Source organism: Protopterus annectens, chromosome 12.part0 (genome assembly GCF_019279795.1).
Source record: "Protopterus annectens isolate FY-2018-M chromosome 12.part0, PAN1.0, whole genome shotgun sequence".
Taxonomy (NCBI): domain Eukaryota; kingdom Metazoa; phylum Chordata; order Ceratodontiformes; family Protopteridae; genus Protopterus; species Protopterus annectens.
In genome coordinates, this window is record NC_056746.1 from 1291746647 (window position 1) to 1291769700 (window position 23054).

The 23054-nt window shown below is 41.0% G+C and overlaps 1 protein-coding gene across 1 annotated transcript in view; it reads left to right on the forward strand.

Annotated features, from left to right (window-relative positions):
• The window catches only part of CCM2L (CCM2 like scaffold protein), a 382173-nt gene that overhangs the window by 352546 nt on the left and 6573 nt on the right, over positions 1-23054 (forward strand). Inside the window, exon 9 of the mRNA XM_044090342.1 lies at positions 7606-7744. Coding sequence (XP_043946277.1) covers positions 7606-7744 — 139 coding nt within the window. The remainder of the gene's footprint in view (positions 1-7605; positions 7745-23054) is intronic.

Here is a 23054-nt window from a genome sequence, read left to right on the forward strand (position 1 = left end):
CAGTGCTACAGGACAGCTCCTTCCCTGAAGTAACCACCTCACCAGTCCTGGCTTCATGTGTGCAGTCTGTCTGTGTCCCCTCCAGGCTACCAGACCCACATGTTGTTTCCAACCCTGACTGCATGTAGCTGCATGCACACAAGGTACTGCATTATCAAAATCATTCCCAATCAGGACATCTGCAGGGATATACTCAAACACACCTACTTGCTTGCTTCCTTTTTCACCCTCCCAGCCAAGGTGTTCCCTAGACAAAGGCATTTGGAATGGGGTGCCTCCTGAAGCGCTGAATGGAGTAGACTGCCCAAGCAAGTACTTCTCCTCTTTAACTATTGCAGGCTTCACAATGATTAGGTCAGAGGCTGTGTCTCTCTTAGCAGTGGCCTGTTACCCATCTACTAAGATAGGATATAATATCTTCTGGTAGTTTGGTACACTTGTTGTCTCCAGACAACTTACTGCTGGCATTCTGTCATTCCCACTTGCTGGCTGCCCTGCCTTTTGTTCCCCACCTTGCCTCCATGGACATCTATATGACACATGTCCCCACTGGTTATATTTAAAACATTTAACCCTTGATCTTGGCCGAGTACCTGAACTAGTGGCTTCCCTTCCTACTGGCGGACTCTGTCGGGGTAGTTTAGGCTGCCCACCATGGGTTCCCTTAGACCCGCATGCAGCACTGGGTATCCCTTTCCTGTGCAGTGATGCCCTGCTTGCTAGGTATAGGTCTCCCTTTTTCCCCAACTCATCTGTGGTATTACATTCCCTATTTTCCAGCCAGATTCTCATGTCCTCAGACAAAGTGCTAAGGGCTTGTTCCCTCACCAAAATATCTGACAGCCCTTCAGAGGTGGTGACTGGGCACCCACTCACCCACCTATGAAAATAAGTGCTTAACTCAGCAATATATTCACACACACACTTTCATCTGTCTTACATCTATGTTTACGAAACTTTTTCCTATAAGCTTCAGGTGTTAACTTAAAACACTCTAATAAACTATTTTTAACTGTATTAGAATTTAAGCAATCAGTATCAGACAATTTAGAAATAGCAGTTACAGCTTTATGGGTCAGGAATCATACCCAGAGCCCTTGGTCAGCATTATACTATACGTTTTCAAACATATGAATAAAAATATCAAAATTATCACCCTCTGTAAATTGTGGAAGAAATTTACTGACCTTTATTGCTTCTGGGTTTAATTACTCCCTTCATGACCCTGGTGAAGAGTCAGCATTTCCTTTTCATGTTGCCTCTGCCTCTCATTTTCTTCGGAACACTGCAGACTCTCTGCTGACTCTACTTCAACTTCCAAACACCACAGTCTCTCTGCTGATTCTATTTCCAAATGTTTGGCCTCCAGTTCAAGTCTCTTTAACTCCCGATGGATTTTAAGTCCTTTGAGGCAAAGTTGAACTGTCCATTGTTTGAGAGTTATACATCCCCCAATGCCATTCTGGTTATCCTCCTAGTTGCTAGTCTGTGATGCAGCTGTGTTTATGGCTGCAATCATTTCCCCTGTAGTCAGGTTGGCAGGCCCCAATCCTTTGGCTTGGCACATCTCAGCTAACTGGCACCTTGTCAGCTTGCCATACTCCTCTGATGACATCCTTGCCTGCTCTCCCTGACTAACTAAGCTAACAAAAAAAAATAAAACTATTGTGATATGAACATCTGAATGCCTACCATGTGGCTACTTGACAGCACAAACACATTCTTTAGTGACTACTGTTTACAGGCTAAAAGAGTTCAATATCCACACCACTGAATACCAGTATGTGATCTGGTGATCCCACCACTGCCCACCAATTAATATGTGATGACCCACCACTGCCAACCAGTAATGAAGGAGCCTCAATCTTCACCACTGGCACCAGTGGTGGATGTACACTGGAAAAATCACAAGTACATGCGCAGAATTTCCAGATGCAGCTCTCTGCATCAAGTGCAATTTCCCTTAAAAGCACACAGAGACCACAGTCAGGCCAGGGCTGATTTCTCACTCTTTCTACAGATCCCCAATAAGACTCCCCACTGTCACAGCTATAGAGTTGAGATCTCAGCTGAGTGACCAAGCCAAGACCTCCAGCACCCCCTCTGTCCAACCAGTGCTTCATGTCCCCGACACACACTCTTTGAGGCTTGATTTGCACTCAGTCAGACCTGGAAAAGGCTGGCACAGGTTTACTAGCTGTGCCTCTTTTTTGCCCAGATTATAAGGTAGTTTTCACTGTCACCAGAACCCCTTATCTGCTAATTTAAGGCCCCTAACAAAGGGTGTCCAAACTTACTGTGTAATATTAATATTAATATTAACCCAAATGGTAGTTTGGCCAAGAACAACGCTATTAGGAGTGGGCCACAGTGTCATCAAATAAATATGCAAGTACTCTTAGAAGTTCAATATCTCTAGACAGATCAGCGACAATGAAAGTTTTAAATATATTTAATAATAAAAGAGCAAGACAATATCAAATATATATTTATAGTGACATCAAAGTTCAAAACCACAGAAATATTTAAAACAGCATTTATTTATTTATTTATTACAGTTTTATGACCAGGATAGCCCACTGGACCTGGAAGAGCTCATTTTCAGTGGAGGCCCAGGAAGAAAAGCTCCACAGGATATAATTTTACAATAGTTATACAAAAGTAAATTAAGTAGTAGAACAGTGAAAAATACAGAGATAATATACAATTTGTTAAAAAAAGTCATAACATTTCTAATCCTAGGTAATGATTTACAAAAGTGAGATTCATGTAGTCTAAACATATTAAAAGTACAGGCATTTCAATGAAACATTGCAGGACAGTCTCAAATAAGTAAAGAAAAATATCTAAACTAAGCTTCACTATATTCCTGACTGAATCTAAGAGAATTATAATATAACCTAAGAACTCACTAATAGAGCAAGATAGATGTGGTGAATGGATCTTCTAGCTGTTGTCAGATACAAGACAGAATGCAGAATGCTCTGTCTCTCTAAGAGACTTCTCAAATTATTATCTACGGTATTACTGCTGGGATAGCTTGCAGAATGACATCACTATTTGTCATCTGACTCATAGTTTCCAGGCAAAACAGCCATTGATGAAGCTGGCAGTTTTTAGCATTTACCTGTAAAAATATACAGACAAGGGCTTCTCCTTAGATCTCTGGCAAATGCTGGAAGTCATAAAACAATTGCATTCCTTCACGCTTTCAAGATTAGTAGTTATTTCACCTTAAAAAGAATACAGAAAGTTTCTTAGTACAGACTTTGTGTCTCTTGCTGCATTGAAAACTGAAATATACTATCTTTTACAGTATAGCCTAGCCATAAAATTATTTAATTTCAGTTATTTTTCTGTTGTTTGCTGGACTGAAGTTAGCCTCTTGTATTCCAGTTTCCACTGTTAAAATATATACATTTAAACAGTTATAATAGTGCATGTACATTTCTGTTCTCTTCTAGTAGGGCACACTGTGGTTACATTTCAAACACAGTACTCTACAAATATCGTTTCAACACATACATCTATGCAAGCAGTTTGATATACACATGACATACAGTTCTAATACATTTGCAACACAAGTATCTTATATAAGTCATTTCAATATTCACCAATGACATACTTATTTGCAAAATTCCAGCTAGCTGGGCTGGCAGTATCTCTTTGTCACACAAGGTGCAAAAATAAATAAAATAAACAAACATTTTTCAATGTGAGCCATACCTAAGTAACTCAGCTATGCAGAAAGGAACTTTTATTTTTTCCACATATAATTCCATGTAAGGAGACAAGAGATTATAACCTGCATCAGAGAGCAAAAGGAGTACAATGTTTTTAACACACAACATATCTAAAAAGGTAGATGAAGGGTATGACTAACAAATCACAAGGCAGGGCAATGCTCATATCCATATGAACACTGCATGATATGTAGTTCATTACTTTTTAACACATACTCAGCCCCATAGTTGCCAAGGTAACCAATACCTACTTTACCAAATAGGATGGGGACTTTCATTGCATCATTTTGAAGTCTTGAAATGTCAGATTTTTCTTGTTTTGTGTAACTTGGCACATTTATGCATGTCTGTCCTCAGCATAAAAAACAAAGTCCATCTATGCTAATACATTAGAAAACATTCAAATTATATTCAGCTTTTATTTTAAACAATTTTTATTTTTAGCAATAAAACTCTTCATGTGTAGTTTGTAATTTCGGATAGCAGTGCATTGGGTCCCTATCACTCCATCAAAAAATTAGTTAATCAAATGGCATTTTCAGTGCTATTGCATTAGTTCGCTGAACAGTTTTTACTGAGATGGCGGTACAGCAAGGATTGGGAAATTAGCCCTTTCCCCATTGTAGTGCGATCGCAGAGTTAGTATATATAATTAGTGGGGGTATGTGGGGGGCATAGCCCTCCACATGAGTGGAATTCGATGAATGGCATTTCTGATGAAATGCTGTTCATTGAACTGTCACTTTGATGAAGTGATGTGGACCCCAGTACATTTTACTAAAGCAATATTTAAACTTCATTTTTACCATGATAAAGATTAGCACTCTCATTTTAATAAGACATCTTCAGACCATTTTACTGTAAAAAGGTCAAACAAAGCAAACAAGGTCTAATTAAAAAAGCAGTAACCTTGTTTGGATAGGAATTTTGATCTTATGCCAACCTGCCTTTTTTCATTTATTTAAACTATTTTTTCTTGAGCACAGGGGCATTACATTTTTTTCTCTTGGGGATACAATCTGTATGACAACTCCCCAGTGGTACTCACTTGGCCCCTTCATTCCTTAAATGAGAGGTGGTCAGAGCTCAGAACTATAATGATCTCATCTGGCACCCTATACAGTTTCCCTAACTGATTTCCTCTAAAAAAAAAAAACAACAACAAAAAACACTTCCTTAGAGTTGAAGACTAAAAACATAACAAAAAATGCTACACATGTAACAAGCAGCTTGCTACAGTCAATTTATCACATAAATAGTGCTTCAGCTGTCTCCAGAGTGCAGTATTGACATTCAATTCTGAAGAAGCAATATTCTTCCAATTTCAGAAATGAATTCCAATTATGCACACCTGCCCCCCAACAGCTTGCACCTGGAAGAGCTACCCCCTTCACCCCACCATAGATATGGCTATGTGAGAGCCCAGACTATTCTCTCCCCCAGACAGTGCAAGAGCCCTCTGGCCTGTTCATTCTCTGGATGGGGCAAGAGCCTTATAAGCTTATGCTCCCAAGGATGCAAGCACTAAATGTAAGGGAGCATACTCGTGTACCTATCATGCAGGCCACCCTAACTATTTTACATCAGCAACCTGCAAACTCTACAACTGCTGCTTTCCAGAAGGCACATGCTGTGCAGTGGGAGCTTCTTAGGGTCATTACTACAACTGCCCCACTGACATTCCTGTAGGTTTCACCAATTCAGCAAGGCAAACCACCCGTCTCACTCCAGGATAAGCATGTCATCATTGACTGCTCATTCCTATCCTACCCTGCGAACTCCCTCCTTAGTCTGTGCCATTAACTGAGCCTAGGTCATCTGAATCATTCTCAGGGAGTTACCTCTCTAGTGTGAGGCACAACAATTAAATGTTTATACCTGCAATTTAAGGGGTAATGCCAGTCACTAACAAAAAAATAGGTACACAGTAATTGCATTCTGACTTGTAGATTCATATTAGGAAAAACCTCACAGATATAACTTTAAGAGAACAGTACAAATGCATTCTGGACATATTTTTGTAATACATGGTATATGCATATAGTATTGCAAACCTGGGGAAAATAACACTGTTATAATGAGGTTCATACATATCTACAAACCTTGCTATTAGTGGATCATGTATTCCCAGACTTATGGCAACCGGCATATAACCACATCAGAAGTCAACTGATAGCTTTAGAAGCTGTTAACATACTTAGCATTGCCAGGTAAATTTCTATAATCTGTTTCTCACACACGCTAACAGATTAGTTATAATCAGTAACCCATTTGTAATCTGTATTCCTGGAACATCCTTCTAACTCAAACATGTAGACACATAACTTAAGATAACACACTCTGTAAGATTATTTAGGTCTGAACCCATTCAAAAATCTATATGTTATCAAATGATTGCTTTGTTAGAACTAGGTATATTAATATAGTGTTCAAAGCATTTCTCTTTTTTAGGGAACACTTCTGTTAGGCTATACTATTGCTTTTTTTTTTGGATTTAAGTTTCTTAAAACTAAAGTAGAATCACAGCCACACAGCACATGCTTCTCCAGTTCCTGACTTGGATGCTTTCTGGGCTGAGTTTGCATGCTGTCCCTACATCCATGTGGATTTTTAACAGGGTCACCTGCTTCTTCCCAGTTCCCAAAGTCGTGCTAAGTGATACGTCAAGGTTCCAAAGCTCGATATAGCTGATGTTATACTCCAATGAATGTAGTTTGTACAAACAACTTTTCATTAAGTTTTGGGTTTGTTTGAACCACGTTGACTCATACTTTACAAGCCAACATGTACTGCAGTGAAGTGTTTTACCCTTATAGGGGTGCAGGGGGGGGTTCCCCTAGAAATATTTTTCTGTTTTTATCAATTTTGAGATAAGCTTTATGACACTGAAAAATCAATGAAGTGTAACTCATTCTAGAGTGATTTTATTGAGCACAGGTAAATTGTGTGCGTGCGTGCGTGCGTGTGTGTGTGCGTGTGCGTGTGCATGTGCGTGTGTGTGTATGTGTGTGTGTGTGTGTGTGTGTGTGTGTGTGTGTGTGTGTGTGTGTGTGTGTGTGTGTGTATGTGTGTGTGTGTCTCTCTCTCCTATGCTAGAACTGCATCCCATCGTGGCTGACGTATTACATTGCTTGCCAGGGTATATCCCAGATCACCAAGGCCCAGAATTAATTTAAATAGTTAACTATAAAGAAAGAAAATATGTTGTGTTGTTTTCTTAGAAATCTCTAAATTGTCATAACTATATTTGCAAAATATGTAGTGCTACTAACTTAAGTAATAAAATGACCATAGATTAATTCTCTCACATAATGTTTGTTCTAAACCTTACATTTGTTCATCAAAAATAAGAACTTATACATTTAATGAAAAACTTGCTTTCCTGTTCCAAAATACAATTGTTCCATAATTAATTTCTTAGCTTCATAAATATCTTCTCTTTCATTTTACAGATTTCATTGTGCACATCACTGCTCAGAAGTGTCCAAATGTAAATATTTCGAGGAGTTTAATTCACAAATAGCCCTTTCCATAAACGAAAACGTTTCTACAATGACATTTTCCACTTTATTGGACTTGCTTTTTATTTGCTAAATGCATGCACTACAATTTGCTTATTTTAGCTGTAGCATGTTAAATCAATAACACTTCTTACGACCAATATACTGCACACTGGGATCTAAGAAACAAAGAGTGAATATGGTATGACAGCTTGTGTACACATTTTATGCATCTTCAATCTTCTGTTACTCAGTCCTTGAAGAATGCTTCTGGCTTGCATTTGTAAATGAAAACTGAAATTTCAGGTGAACTGTCTTTTACACAGTTTAAGTGACTTACAGAGATGTTTCTGTTGTTCTAGCTGAAAAACAAGCTTACCTCCTCAGAAATACATCAGTTTGCTGTACTGATCCGGGATTATCGGATGGGTGCACCTGTGGAAAACTACTGTGGAGCTTTACTTCAACTGTATGGTGAGAAGAGAAAATTCCTCCTTCTAGGTAAGGCAACTGCACACAAATTCGATAATATAGAACTAACTATAAATATTTGTGCAAGAACCATGAGGTTTCAAATTGGAATTGGTTGCATTTTGTTTCTGGAACATTTTACCATCCCTTACAAAACAAAAAGCTCAAAAGAGCTATTGCATTTTCAATGTTACTTTCTTCGTCAGGAAACTTACACATGAATTTATTCATAAAGTCTGGATAAAAGTAGTCAGAACTGCAATATATATATATATACATATATATATATATATATATATATATATATATATATATATATATATATCTGTAAAACAATCAATGTAACTGCCCTGAAGCAAAAATTTCTCCAAGATAAATTAGATATATAGTCAAGTTTACAGAACAAGTTTATACACCACATTAATGTAAATAAATTGTGAGAACTATATACTGTTCTGCTTTGCTTACCATTGTCTTTTGAGGGTTTTTGGGGGGAATAAATGTCTTGGTTTGTTGTAATTCTACTAATGCAAACATATCTTATTTTGCTTAATGCTTGCAGTAACTTGCACAGTTTATTCCATGTCCTTAGGGATCAGGGTTAGGGCTTCAAAAGGTCAGCTGGGATCAAGCCTCCAACTCAGTCATCAAACATTAAATAAGTAACTGAAGTTATTTGGGCTGAATGAATGTATCATTGAATATTGAAGTATGATCAGCCAGAAGTACAACATAAGTTGTGCTGAGTGATGGCAGCTTGTTTCATGAAGTGTTAGGCAGTAAGTTTATAAATCACATTCAAATGGTGACAAAAATGATACCAGCGAATAATCAACTCTGCATCCATCCTACTACCTGCAATAAGTAAGAACACAATTAATTGTTTCATAAACCAGCTGAGTGAATCTCCAATTTCAGCTAGTTTGTCATTGACTAAACTATGCCTCTGATGAAAAGAGTATGAATAGGGCTTAGGCACTGGAGAAACTGGCATAGGGAAATGAGACTGGAGTGACTAATGGTGGCTCCTCCACCTCAGGGGACTGGCCATGGTCCACAGGGTGGACCATGACAATTGTGCTTGCCTAAGCAGAACATAGCTCTGTAAACTGGGATGCCATTTTTTTTATTACTTATTAATTTATTTATATGTATATTAAATAGGTAAACCTCTAAACACAAGTGCCCCTTTTCCGGCAAGACTCAAGAGTGCTGCCTAGTCAACTAACTAGCTCAAAATCACACAGTAGACAAATGTATACTAAGGGAATCAAACTGTAGACTGCAGGAAGCAGCTCATGAAAAACTTATGGCCTTAACCCTCTGTGCTAGACAGGCATGGCAAGCATAGCTCCCACACTGTAAGCAATCTTTCTCGAGAGATGTAAGTGGGCCAAAGAGTTCTTGTCCCTGGTACAGTAAATGAGCCAGTGGTCTGTCAAGAGGAGGCTTGATAGTCAGAAATGGGGTTCAGGACCAAAACAAATGTGATTCCACCAAATGATTCTATACATAGGACTATTTTCTTACCTCCATATGGGATCCTAGAGCAGATCATGGTAATAACGGTGCTGAGGGCACAGTCTTTTTGTAGGGTTTGCTAGAGAGCAGGATCAAGTCCAAAGAATGGAATTTTGATGATGGTTTTCAATTCAGACAGCAACCCTCAAATGTTTTTTTCTTAAACTATCATGTATCCATAATAACAGTGCATAGGACAAAGACTCCATATTGTTTTCTTTCAGATGACCAATTATTCATAACGAGATCTGCAGGAAAGCTTCCTTACCTAAGACACTGTCAGCATCACCAATGATATTAGTATTGTAAAAACTGCTTATTTGCATAATAATCAAACACAAATTCTTCTTCCCAAAATGCTTACAGAACTACGTTTGTGGTATGCAAAGAGCTCATATTTATATTTTGCAAATGGGAGAGCTTTTCTTATTTTCATCACCTGTTTCAAAATCTGTTCATGAGCTTCAGTAAAACTGCAAGTTTGAAATTTAAAATTATAACCTAAGCCCAATAAATAAAAGCCTCATTTACTCTCTGAATGAATGTTGCCTGACATTTTGGAAATCTGTGTACCGTGAAGGATTTTTCAGTGAATCATGCAGTCTCTTATCCAGCATCCTGAGCCACTTATCAAAGTATAATGAATAAACGTGCGATATTATACGCATGCGTAGTCACACTGGTTCGGATGGCAAATGGAGAAGACCGTAATGGGAAGATTTCGCCAGTCTCTCCATATTCTGTGGTTTATAGTTGATTTTAAGAATTGTGGCTCTTTTTGAACTAGGCAGAAATGGAAGCACTAGATTATGATGACTACTAGATAACCTATTGCGCATTATAACAAGATTTACTTTTCTTACAAGTGACAAAAAATGTAAAATGGCAACCTTCTCTAACGCTAAGATGCATCAGCTTTGCGGTCTAGGAAGAAATCATTTTAAATTCTTTCAGGTGGCATATGACCAACTACCCTATAACTATACAACTAAACTTATCAGTCTGTCAATCAAGTGACATCTACAGTGCCACAGTGGGGGGTCATTATTCTCATGTTTTGGGTGATAGAATTCTTTTAACAGCACATAGGGTACAATTACTGTATAAATGTAAAGAGTGGCATCAGGCAATGGAAGTCCACTAAAATCACACAAGAAAAAGTGCTGTGGGTCATAAAATACAAATCCATGTTCTTCAAAAAATCTTTAGAAAAGTATATTTCTTGATAACTTGATAACATATCAAAGAAACTTAACAGCAAGCAGAAAAAAATAATTTTTAACTTCCAGCTACTAAATTGTTTCATAATAAGGAAAAACATCTTACTTTCTTTATGAAAGAAAAAAAGAATGCAATAAAATGTTAGTATATGCATGTATTAACACATTTCTTTACACTGTTATGGCAAATAAAAAATGCTGTAATATCTCTTAATAACAATATATTGAGTACTACAATAGATTGCCCCCTGGAATTCAGAAATGGGTTTGGGTTGGGAGGGTGGCCTAATGCTTAAAGTGGTTGCCTTACAAACACAAGGTGCAGGGTTTGAGTTTCACAAGGGATAATTGGCTAGGCTCAAAATGGCTCATAAGGGCAGTTAGCCTAGTACTAACCTATGAACCTAAATGTGTCAAGCATGACTACGGAGTGCTCTCCTACTGGTGCAGTTTGTACTGTGACGTAGACCAAGTTTTGTTATCAGTTATGAAAGTGAAAATTTGAAGCTCAGTTCCATGTTAATTAGTAAACCCACTCATGCTATAAACAGGACATGTAGCAAAGGAGGAGAATTTGCAGTTGCAGTTAAGTATGTTCAAGAAACTGACGAGCAGAGAGAATGTGCACATCTCAGCACAAGCACTTAAGCTAAGATGCAAGAAGATAGGAAAACAAGCATGCTAGTTTAAAGGGACGACTGCAATGATTAAATTTGTTTTTTTTTTTTGTCCATTAAAAGGGGTAGAAATGGGTGAATAGGAAAGGGGGAGCAAAAAGAGAAGACTACACAAGGAAGAGGAAAGGTAAGGATGGGAGTCAGGAAAGGTAGGAAGGATACACTTTATTTATTTATTTATTTGTTTATTTTGTGGGACAGGTGCTCTTTTATTTTTTGAAGCTGGGGAAGGATGTACAGAAAGTTTACTGTATGGTAACAGGCTGAAGATCAGAACTGAGGCAAACTTTCCAACATTTAGCATAAACTAAGACTAGAGGTGCAGGTGCACAGTTAGATCCACCTCCTCCCAGTTCTTCCACTGAACAGCAAAATAACAAGAAAAAAATATGTTCCTGTAATTAATTATTAGTTCATTACAGTTACATCCACACACCCCCCCTTTACTGAAGAGCAACAAAAAAAAATGAAAAAAAAAAAACACTTCACTGTTATAAGCTGATCGCTGTATTACAGCAATCAGCCCATTACAGTTTCATCCACACCCTTCCCCCAAAAGGATGTTCCTTCTACTGGCACATCAACCAGGTAGCCAGATGCATGACATGCCCCCCCTCTTCCTGCCCCAGTCATTCAGATCCCATTTCAGTGCTCTGCCACTGCCTTGCCCCTCTTTCAACACATTTTATTAATAAAATAATAATTGCTTCTTCTAAACTGTAGCAAATTGCTCCAGTTTATACCCTGCCTGCATGGAGCACTACAACACTCATATTCTAGTTTTAAAAACAAGAATGATTCTTCTTTTAAACTGTAGCAAACTGCTTGCTACAAATGTAGCATAGGATCATAGGATCATATGAGATTACTAACCTATTGACCCAGAGGTGATTTTAAGCCTAATTGTTTCAACCAAATAAAATACCATAGCAGTACTAGTCAATACCCAAGATTGCACTTAGTGATGACTTCCCAAGACCAGGAGGGTTGTGGGCACTATCCCCAGTAAAAATTGATGGTGCCCCATGCACTCATCCAGGTTCCACATGGGCATTGTCATAGAGGTGCTCTGTTTCACATGAATTGGTAGGCTGTTCTAAAGACATGGCAGTCACTGGGAGATAAAGCTGTCCTTCCAGTATGTCCTATTTAAGTTGCAGGCCATATTTAAATCCCTGGATCAAGTAGCCCTAGACCCATTTGCTTTACAGATATGCAGTAAGTTCATTAGGTTTGGGTCTTGGGTTGCTATGTAGGCCAGGCATAAGTCTCCCCTAAGAAGTCTATACAATACGGAGTATAGTAACAGGGATTTTAGTCGGTACATGTAAGGCACATGCTGGAGGCCCTTGATGTTCTTTGTTAGAAACCTCTGAGGTCTCTCTAATTGTTGTAGATACTTAGTACTGTACATACCAAATGGGGCATTATACTCAATTATGGGCCAGATAAGTGCTGGGTATAGAGGGGTTATAACTTCTTTGCTCTCAAGGTGATGTCTTTACTAATCAAGTGAGCTGCATGGAAAGCTTTCCTTACAATAGTAGACACATGGTGGTCAAGGTTAAGGTCACAGTCAACCTGTAATCCCAGGTTCCTTACCACTTCATGGGTACTTAGGGTATTGTTACTGATTTGATAGTGTGAAGGGACATTGCTTGTGGCAAAGGAAATAATTATGCATTTCTTTACATTCATTTTGAGACTGTGACTATACACCAGTCACTGGTCTGTGTGACACCATCCTGGAATATACTGAAATCACTTTGGGATTCAATGACTGCACCTAGTTTGTAGTTGTCTGCAAACTTGGTCAGCCACAACCCTTTAGATTTGACATGAATGTCTGAGAAGTACATACCAAACAGTAGGGGGCCCAGCACTGACCCTGTGGCATCCTGCTGGTAACAGGTTTGCTGACTGATCTGGAGTCACCCACTTTGATAGTGTGTGTCCAATTTGTGAGCCAGTTGGCAACCCATATTACAACAAAGGGGTTTACATTCAGTTTGCTAAGTTTATTGGTAATGCCTGAATGTGGGATTGTGTTGAAAGCCTTTGCCAAGTTGAGACGTGCTGTGTGCACAGATTTGCCCTCATCAATGGCCTTGGTTACACTTTGAAAGAAATCCACCAGAGTTAACAGGCAGGATCTGCCCTTCACAAAGCTGAATCGGGTAGGGTCCATGGTTTGGAGGTCATCTATGTCTTTATTTGGGTCCGCAATGATATGCTTCTTGGCCTTACAGATGAGACTGGTCAGGCTTATGGGCCTGTAATTCCCTGGGTATGCTGCTAGGCCACCTTTGTGGAGGGGAATAACTGTAGCTGTTCTCCATTTCACAGGAACAAACCCTCTGGGTAGGCTATGATTAAAAAGGGTACTTAGTGGTGATGCTAGTTCATGTTTTAGCCCGTTTAGAAGACAGCCTGGGATGTCTTCTGCTCCCATAGAGGTCGTGTTCTTTGACTTGAAGAGGGCTTTGAGAACCTGCTCTTCAGATATGTAAGGTGTGGGGGTTTGGGGGAGGGTTTGTTGTAAGTTAGGAGGGGATAAGGGAGTGAAATTTTTGCCAAACTTATCCAAGAGCAGGTTCGCTTTCTCTGAGGGGTCAGTGTGTGTGATACTGTTGACCACCAGTCCTGCACATACTTTGGTCCTACCCTTTAGTTTACGTACATAACTGTGAAAGGCCTTATGGTTATCTTTGGCAGTACTTGCTAGGTTTCTCTCAAAGGAGCTCTTGAATGATTTGACAAGTTGTCTTATTTGCCTGTTAAGGCTGAGGAGTGTGCTTTTTCGATTGTTGGGTTCTTGTCTTTGTTTTCTTGGACAGCAACATTTTGCATTTATTGTAGAGTTTGTTGATACTGAAAGTCTACCATGGCAGCTTGATTTTACTTGGGGCTCTGGCTTTGATTCTAATTGGTACAGATGAGTTTATACACTTAAGCAAGTGTAAGCCTCGGCATAGTTTTCACTTTCAGCTTGGGGTGGGGCTTGGAGTGCATTTATACCTTCACCTAGGAGGGTATAGTTTGCCTCGGTGAAGTTTTTTAACATGATTTCACCCCCTGTGAGTCCTGGTGTTAGTGTCAGTTCGAAGGTGACTGATTTGTGGTCACTTTTAACTAATGAGGGTCCAACAGTTTCAGCAGTGCACCTGTTTGACATGTTAGTGAGGACCAGGTCTAGTATGTTTGTTCCTCTTGTCGGGGAATGGACAATTTGCTCCAGGACATTTGAATTCACAAAGTCAAGAAACTTTTGTGCTAGCGATTTGCAGTTGTGACAGTTTATATCCTGCTTACACAGAGAGCTAAGTGCTAGGGTTTTAGCTAAAAAAAAATATATATATATATATATATATATATATATATATATATATATATATATTTTTTTTTTTTTTTTTTTTTTAAACTGTGAAACAACTATAGTTTAGACCTTACACAAAGCACTGCAGCACTCAAGTTTGACAGCAAATGCAGTACCAGTTTTTGAAAGCCCATATTGCATTAAAGAGAGATCAGCATCAACTGATAGCACCCCCCACACACACTTTTCACCTGGAGTAGTTGCCCCTCTTACCCCACCCTAGCTATGTTACTGACCCCGCCCACCTTCCCCAGTGGGCCCTGTCTGAAATATTGATGTGTAGGGTAGGTGATGATGTAACTATACCAGCCTCAAGAGGAGTATTTCTTGTGTCAGTCAATGTAGGCCTTCAGCCACTGATCTAACACATCCCCTTCTATGTCCATTGACTACCTGCATGTGACAAATTCCTGATCCCTGGTAGTGCCACTGGAGGGGACAATAGTGTTGCTAGGCAGTGAAGCCCTATCAGAGATATGAAAAGTGGCCTCTTGGCTGTCCCCAGCTTACACTCACTAAAAAAGTGGCCCAAGATACAGGTGGGCAACACGCAGGGGATGGCTGGGCCTGCTGGGGATTGTAGACCACGGCCCTGCCACTAGCCCTGCCATGGCAGCTGCTGTACAAAATGCTGCAGGAAAACACCAAAAATGTCAGCATCTGGAGAAAATTAATTTATTAAGGTCTTTTGTCATATTTTTTGGAAAGGACCTTATTACGTAAACTCATTTTAAACTAACTGCAAGCCAAATGACCAACCACATGACTTAATCCACGAATGCCTTTAAAATACAACTTAGTATTTAAAGCTACTATACAAAATAAAAAAAAAAAAAGAAACAGAAAAATAAAACAACAAACAGAAAATAATTACAAATTAAAAATAATAAAGAAAGGACAAAGAAACAATTGAATAAGATAAAGATAATTAATTTATGCAGGGCTGGCCTTAAATAAGGAGCCCCACAACACCCTGTGCTGATCCTTCCCCCCTCCATGCACATCACCTAGTGCATCCTCAGCCCACCAGCCCCCATTCTAGCCAATCCATGTCACCTGGATTACTTTTTTCTTCCTTTCCTTATAGTTTACCTCAATTTTTTCCTGCATTCATTCATTCATTCATTCAACACTTCCTAACTAGGCAAGACTGCACTCATAACTCTGGATTAAATAACTGCATTAAGCCATGGGGGGGTCCTAGATCCTCTGAGGTGCATTACTGAGTTTTTTTAAACAACATATTTCATGTAATGATGACTTGAAATAAATCTTGATGGTATTTTTTAAGTGCAACATTTTGACAGATGGTAGAGTTTTAGTCTAATGCACAGCACAGAGGATATCAACTAGTTTGCCAGGCTCAAGGACTGTGTTTTTGATGAGGGGTTAACATAGTGCTGTAATCTAAAAAAAAAAAAAAACAAGCAGGCAGCGTTCAACAGTGAGTGTGGGGAAATATTCCATTATAGTACTTCTGTGTTACTGAACCATATTACAAGTTCTGAAGGTAAATTTTAGATATTTTTCCAACCTTTTGATCAAAAAAATAGTTTCAACAAAAATCATGATGAAGGAAAGAACTTCAGTCTTATTCTTGAACTTTGTTTATTCCTACATACTTTCAGCAGGTCCCAGATGACCAAGACCACTCTTAGAGGAAATAACTGAATTAAGCCTGGAGTCTCCCTTAGGCTTATAGATGCCCTGAGATACATTTTAGAGCTTTTTCCAACCTTTTAATCCAATGATGGTCTGAACAAAAATCACAAGGAAAGAAATGTAGTCATTTTTTTCTAGGAAGAAATACGCTGTGTACAAGGTTTAATGCTCAAAGCTCACAAAATCGCAGTTCTCAATACATTGAAAACATAAATGCATTTCAGGATACATAAGTCATATCTGGGAATAGTACCTTCCACTCTATTATCTCCTAAAAAAACCAGTCACCCCAGTTATGCAAATGATAATTGTGCCTGCTCTCTGTACTTTGTTACTTGGGTGGCTTGTCTGAAGCATGTTGTGCCAGTTTATACATGGATGAGCACTGGCTGGCAGTACATTTGCATGCATTATTTTTAGTGTTCTGTATAATGCTTTATTCTGGCCCATAGTTATGAATCGGCTGCTGCCTATTAGCCAGTGGCATGGCATTCTGTTTCCATGGTAATCTGCCATAGCCCACCCCCTGCTGCCAGTTCCTCCAAAGGATCCTCATGGGGTTCCCCTTCCACTGCCTGATATAGTAAGGCATGTTCCAGCCACATGCATACTCCCTGCTGCAATTATTTTTTTTTTCAAAATTATGCAATGTGACATGGTGCAGAGTAAAAATATCTGAATACATGTGGCAGGCTCATACTGCAAGGCAGTACCAAATGCATCCAGACAATGAAAGCAGGCCTTCAGCAGCCTAAACACATGCTTTATTATGACCCAGGTCTGTGACCACTGTCTTCCCCAGTCTATGGATGATAGATAGTTGTAATCACGCATGGATCCTGAACACATATAGCATCTGCAATAAGTTGCACCCTAGGAAAATCTCCTCACATAGTCAACTGATATAGGTCCCATGTCTGCCATATGTGACAGTCATATACTTTGTGCATTACAGGCCACTGGGCAGTTGTAGTGGTAACCTTCACAGCTAACATACCTTCCTCCATGCTGACCAGATGGGGACTTTATTTCAATATGGATGCAATCAATGGTCTCCAGTACCTCAGGGGAATAGACTATGTCATAAAAAGCCTGCATGGTGTCGGCTCTCTTCTTTGTTACATAACAGAACCACTTATGCTCCCCCTCATACTGTAGCATGGCATCGAGAATGGAACCACTTATGCTCCCCCTCATGCTGTAGCATGACATAGAGGACAAAACCGCTTATGCTCTCCCTCATGCTGTAGCATGGTATCGAGGACAAAACCACTTATGTTCCCCCTCATGCTGTATCATGGTATCAAGGACGGAACCACTTATGATCCCACTCATGCTATAGCATGGTATTGAGGACGGAACCACTTATGATCCCCCTCATGCTGTAGCATGGCATAGAGGACGGAACCAGTTATGCTTCCCCTCATGCGGTAGAATGGTATCGAGGAAAGAACCAGTTATGATCCCCCTCATGCGGTAGCATGGCATTGAGGATGGAACCACTTATGATCCCCCTCATGCTGTAGCATGGTATCAAGGACGGCACCAGTTATGCTCCCCCTCATACGGTAGCATGGTATCGAGGATGGAACCACTTATGCTCCCTTCATGCTGTAGCATGGCATTCAGTACAGAACCACTTATGCTCCCCCTCATGCTGTAGCATGGCATCGAGGATGGAACTACTTATGCTCCCCCTCATGCTGTAGCATGGTATTGAGGATGGAACCACTTATGATCCCCCTCATGTTGTAGCATGGTATCGAGGACAGAACCACTTATGATCCCCCTCATGCTGTAGCATGGTATCGATGACAGAACCAATTATGCTCCCCCTCATGCTGTAGCATGGTATCAAGGATGGAGCCACTTATGATCCCCCTCATGCTGTAGCATGGTATGGAGGATGGAACCACTTATGATCCCCCTCATGCTGTAGCATGGTATCGAGGACGGAACCACTTATGCTCCCCCTCATGCTGTAGCATGGTATCGAGGATGGAAACACTTATGATCCCCCTCATGCTGTAGCATGGTATCGAGGATGGAACCACTTATGCTCCCCCTCATGCTGCAGCATGGTATTGAGGATGGAACCACTTACGCTCCCCCTCATGCTGTAGCATGGTATCGAGGACAGAACCACTTATGATCCCCCTCATGCTGTAGTATAGCATTGAGGACAGTACCACTTATGATCCCCCTCATGCTGTAGCATAGTATTGAGGATGGAATCCCTTATGATCCCCCTCATACTGTAGCATGGTATCGAGGACGGAACCACTTATGCTCCCCCTCATGCTGTAGCATGATATCGAGGACGGAACCACTTATGCTCCCCCTCATGCTGTAGCATGGTATCAAGGACGGAACCACTTAGGCTCCCCCTCATGCTGTAGCATGGTATCGAGGATGGAACCACTTATGATCCCCCTCATGCTGTAGTGAGGTATCGAGGATGGAACCACTTATGATCCCCCTCATGCTGTAGCATAGCATCAAGGCTGGAACCAGTTATGCTCCCTGTCATGAGGTAGCATGGTATCGTGGATGGAACCACTTATGCTCCCCCTCATGCTGTAGCATGGCATTCAGTACAGAACCACTTATGCTCCCCCTCATGCTGTAGCATGGTATTGAGGATGGAACCACTTATGATCCCCCTCATGCTGTAGCATGGTATCGAGAACAGAACCACTTATGATTCCCCTCATGCTGTAGAATGGTATAGAGAACGGAACCACTTATGCTCCTCCTCATGCTGTAGCATGGTATCAAGGACAGAACTACTTATGATCCCCCTCATGTTGTAGAATGGTATCAAAGATGGAACCACTTATGATCCCCCTCATGCTGTAGCATGGTATCGAGGACAGAACCACTTATGTTCCCCCTCATGCTGTAGCATGATATCGAGGATGGAGCCACTTATGATCACCCTCATGCTGTAGCATGGTATCGAAGACAGAACCACTTATGCTCCCCCTCATGCTGTTGCATGGTATCGAGGATGGAACCACTTATGCTCCCCCTCATGCTGTAGCATGGTATCGAGGATGGAACCGCTTATGATCCCCCTCATGCTGTAGCATGGTATCGAGGATGGAACCACTTATGCTCCCCCTCATGCTGTAGCATGGTATCGAGGACGGAACCACATATGCTCCCCCTCATGCTGTAGCATGGCATTCAGTACAGAACCACTTATGATCCCCCTCATGCTGTAGCATGGTATCGAGGATGGAACCACTTATGATCCCCCTCATGCTGTAGCATGGTATCGAGGACGGAACCACTTATGCTCCCCCTCATGCTGTAGCATGGCATTCAGTACAGAACCACTTATGATCCCCCTCATGCTGTAGCATGGTATCGAGGATGGAACCATTTGTGCTCACCCTCATGCTGTAGCATGGTATCGAGGATGGAACCATTTATGATCCCCCTCATGCTGTAGCATAGTATCGAGGACGGAACCACTTATGCTCCCCTTCATGCTGTAGCATGGCATCGAGGATGGAACCACTTATGCTCCCCCTCATGCTGTAGCATGGTATCGAGGATGGAACCAATTATGCTCCCCCTCATGCTGTAGCATGGTATCGAGGACGGAACCACTTATTCTCCCCCTCATGCTGTAGCATGGTATCAAGGACGTAACCACTTAGGCTCCCCCTCATGCTGTAGCATGGCATTGGGGACAGAACCACTTATGCTCCCTCTCATGCTGTAGCATGGTATTGAGGATGGAACCACTTATGATCCCCCTCATGCTGTAGCATGGTATCAAGGATGGAACCACGTAGGCTCAACCTCATGCTGTAGCATGGTATTGGGGACAGAACCACTTATGCTCCCTCTCATGCTGTAGCATGGTATCGAGGATGGAACCACTTATGACCCCCCTCATGCTGTAGCATGGTATCAAGGACAGAACCACTTAGGCTCCCCCTCATGCTGTAGCATGGTATTGGGGACAGAACCACTTATGCTCCCTCTCATGCTGTAGCATGGTATCGAGGATGGAACCACTTATGATCCCCCTCATGCTGTAGCATGGTATTCAGGACAGAACCACTTATGATCCCCTTCATGCTGTAGCATGGTATCGAGGATGGAACCACTTATGATCCCCCTCATGCTGTAGCATGGTATCGAGGATGGAACCACTTATGCTCCCCCTCATGCTGTACCATGGCATAGAGGATGGAACCACTTATGCTACCCCTCATGCTGTGTCATGGTATCGACGATGGAACCACTTATAATCCCCCTCATGCTGTAGCATGGTATCGGGGACAAAACCACTTATGCTCCCCCTCATGCTGTAGCAGGGTATCGAGGATGAAACCACTTATGCTCCCCCTCTTGCTGTAGCATGGTATCAAGGATAAAACCAGTTATGATCCCCCTCATGCAGCAGCATGGATTGGAGGATGGAACCAGTTATGCTCCCTCTCATGCTGTGTCATGGTATCAACAATGGAACCACTTATGATCCCCCTCATGCTGTAGCATGGTATCGGGGACGAAGCCACTTATGCTCCCCCTCATGCTGTAGCAGGGTATCAAGGATGGAACCACTTATGCTCCCCCTCTTGCTGTAGCATGGTATTGAGGATAGAACCAGTTATGATCCCCCTCATGCAGCAGCATGGATTGGAGGATGGAACCAGTTATGCTCCCTCTCATGCTGTAGCATGGTATCAAGGATGGAACCACTTATGCTCCCCCTCATGCTGTGGCATGGTATCAAGGACAGAACCACTTATGCCCCCCTCATGCTGTAGCATGGCGTAGAGGACAGAACCAGTTTTGATCCCCCCCATGCTGTAGCATGGCATCAAGGAACTGGTATGGCATCCTTCAGGCAGATGCCTGGGATATCCATACCTTGTCCTCTACTCTGCTGGTCACTAAAAAGTCTCTGTAGCTAATATTCTGTAAGTCACAAATGCCCAGGTATCCACAGGGATAAGTACTGCATGCATTCCATGGCCTACAAATGACAGTGTCACATCTTGACCAGCTCCTGTATGGTGACTCTATCCACACAGTAGCAGTCTACAGTTTCAGCATTGAGAAGTGAATGAATTGATAGGTGTGAAGTGACAACAATGCACCTCTTATGACAATGACATGCAGCACTGTAATTTTTGGTTGCACATTCAGATCACTGCACATACAGGATTGTTAATGCTGTGGCTACCCCATGCATCATTCTGTGATTTATCTCCTGCAACGCCAACATTTTACTGCAGTTAATAGTTCTGGAGCTAATACATCACGTCACAATATATAATGCCTCTGAATCAATCTGCTGTATTATTTATCCTCATTTGCATCTGTGAAGTCCCTCATTTTAATAATACTGCTCATTACCATGACAATAAACCACTATTAGCGTAGTATGCAGGCTGCAGGATTTTTCAGCCTTCCTTGATCATATTTAGTGTGTCTTCGAATGGCCCACACCTTGCACGTGACAACTCATTCTGAGTGGCCCACATCTTGCACGTGACCACTCATTCCAAATGGCCCACACCTCGCATGTGACCACTCATTCCAAATGGCCCACTCCCTGGACATGACCACTCATTCTGAATGGCCCACTCCCTGCATGTGACCACTCATTCTGAATGGCCCACTCCCTGCATGTGACCACTCATTCTGAATGGCCCATTCCCTGCACATGACCACTCATTCTGAGTGACCCACATCCTGCACATGACCACTCATTCCGAATGGCCCATTCCCTGCATGTGACCACTCATTCCGAATGGCCCACTCCCTGCATGTGACCACTTATTCTGAGTGGCATACACCCTGCAAGTGACCACTCATTCCAAATGGCCCACTCCCTGCACGTGACCACTCATTCTAAATGGCCCACTCCCTGCACATGACCACTCATTCCGAATGGCCCACACCCTGCACGTGACCACTTATTCCGAATGGCCCACACCCTGCACATGACCACTCATTTCGAATGGCCCACACCCTGCACGTGACCACTCATTTCGAATGTTCTACTCCCTGCACGTGACCACTCATATTGCATAACTGCTTATTATAATGTAGAAGATACTTCTAAATCTCACTGCATGTATTCTTCATAACATTTATTATGAAAACTAAAAATGTATTAATTAGTAAACACCGTGTTAACTCAAAAGTTTATGTTTACCTGTACTACTGAGAAATTAAAATTATCGTTACCTTTTTACAGTTTTTAGCCATGATGGTTACCATCTAGGCCACTAAGAATAAAGCCTGTTGCCAAAAAATAGCTATTTTTATTAATGATAACGATGTATATTAAATTCATAGAAATTCAAAAAATAGTTAAGAATTTAGTTTTACTAAAAGTAAGAAGTATTGTACTAAATTTTCCAAACTGAAATAGTTACTAATTGCATATTGCACAACAGAGTGTACCTTCACATATTCTTTGATAATAGGAGAAAGCAGAACTTCCTAAGTAACTTTCCATAATAGGTAAAGCAGTAAGCAGAATCCACTCAAATTAACAAAACTCGACTGGTCAGAATAACGGTAATAAAGGCTATACGCAGCTTCCCTGAAAAAACTGTTTAATAAACACAGAACAAAATAAAAAATTCACGACAGAATTATATTCCACTCCAAATACAAAGTATGTTAAGCGCTTTCATCCGCCAAAAGGCAGACTTCATCAGAACAATTTACTTCAGCTGCTGCTCCATATTTTATACAAATTTAGGCGCCAAACTCCATTACACATCCATAGCCAACAATACTTAAAGGCATAAACACATTACACAATGTCATAGTTAATATCTGTCATGTACTTTATATATAAGTTATTTGCTAACAAATATCATAAAAAGATGTGTATATAATTG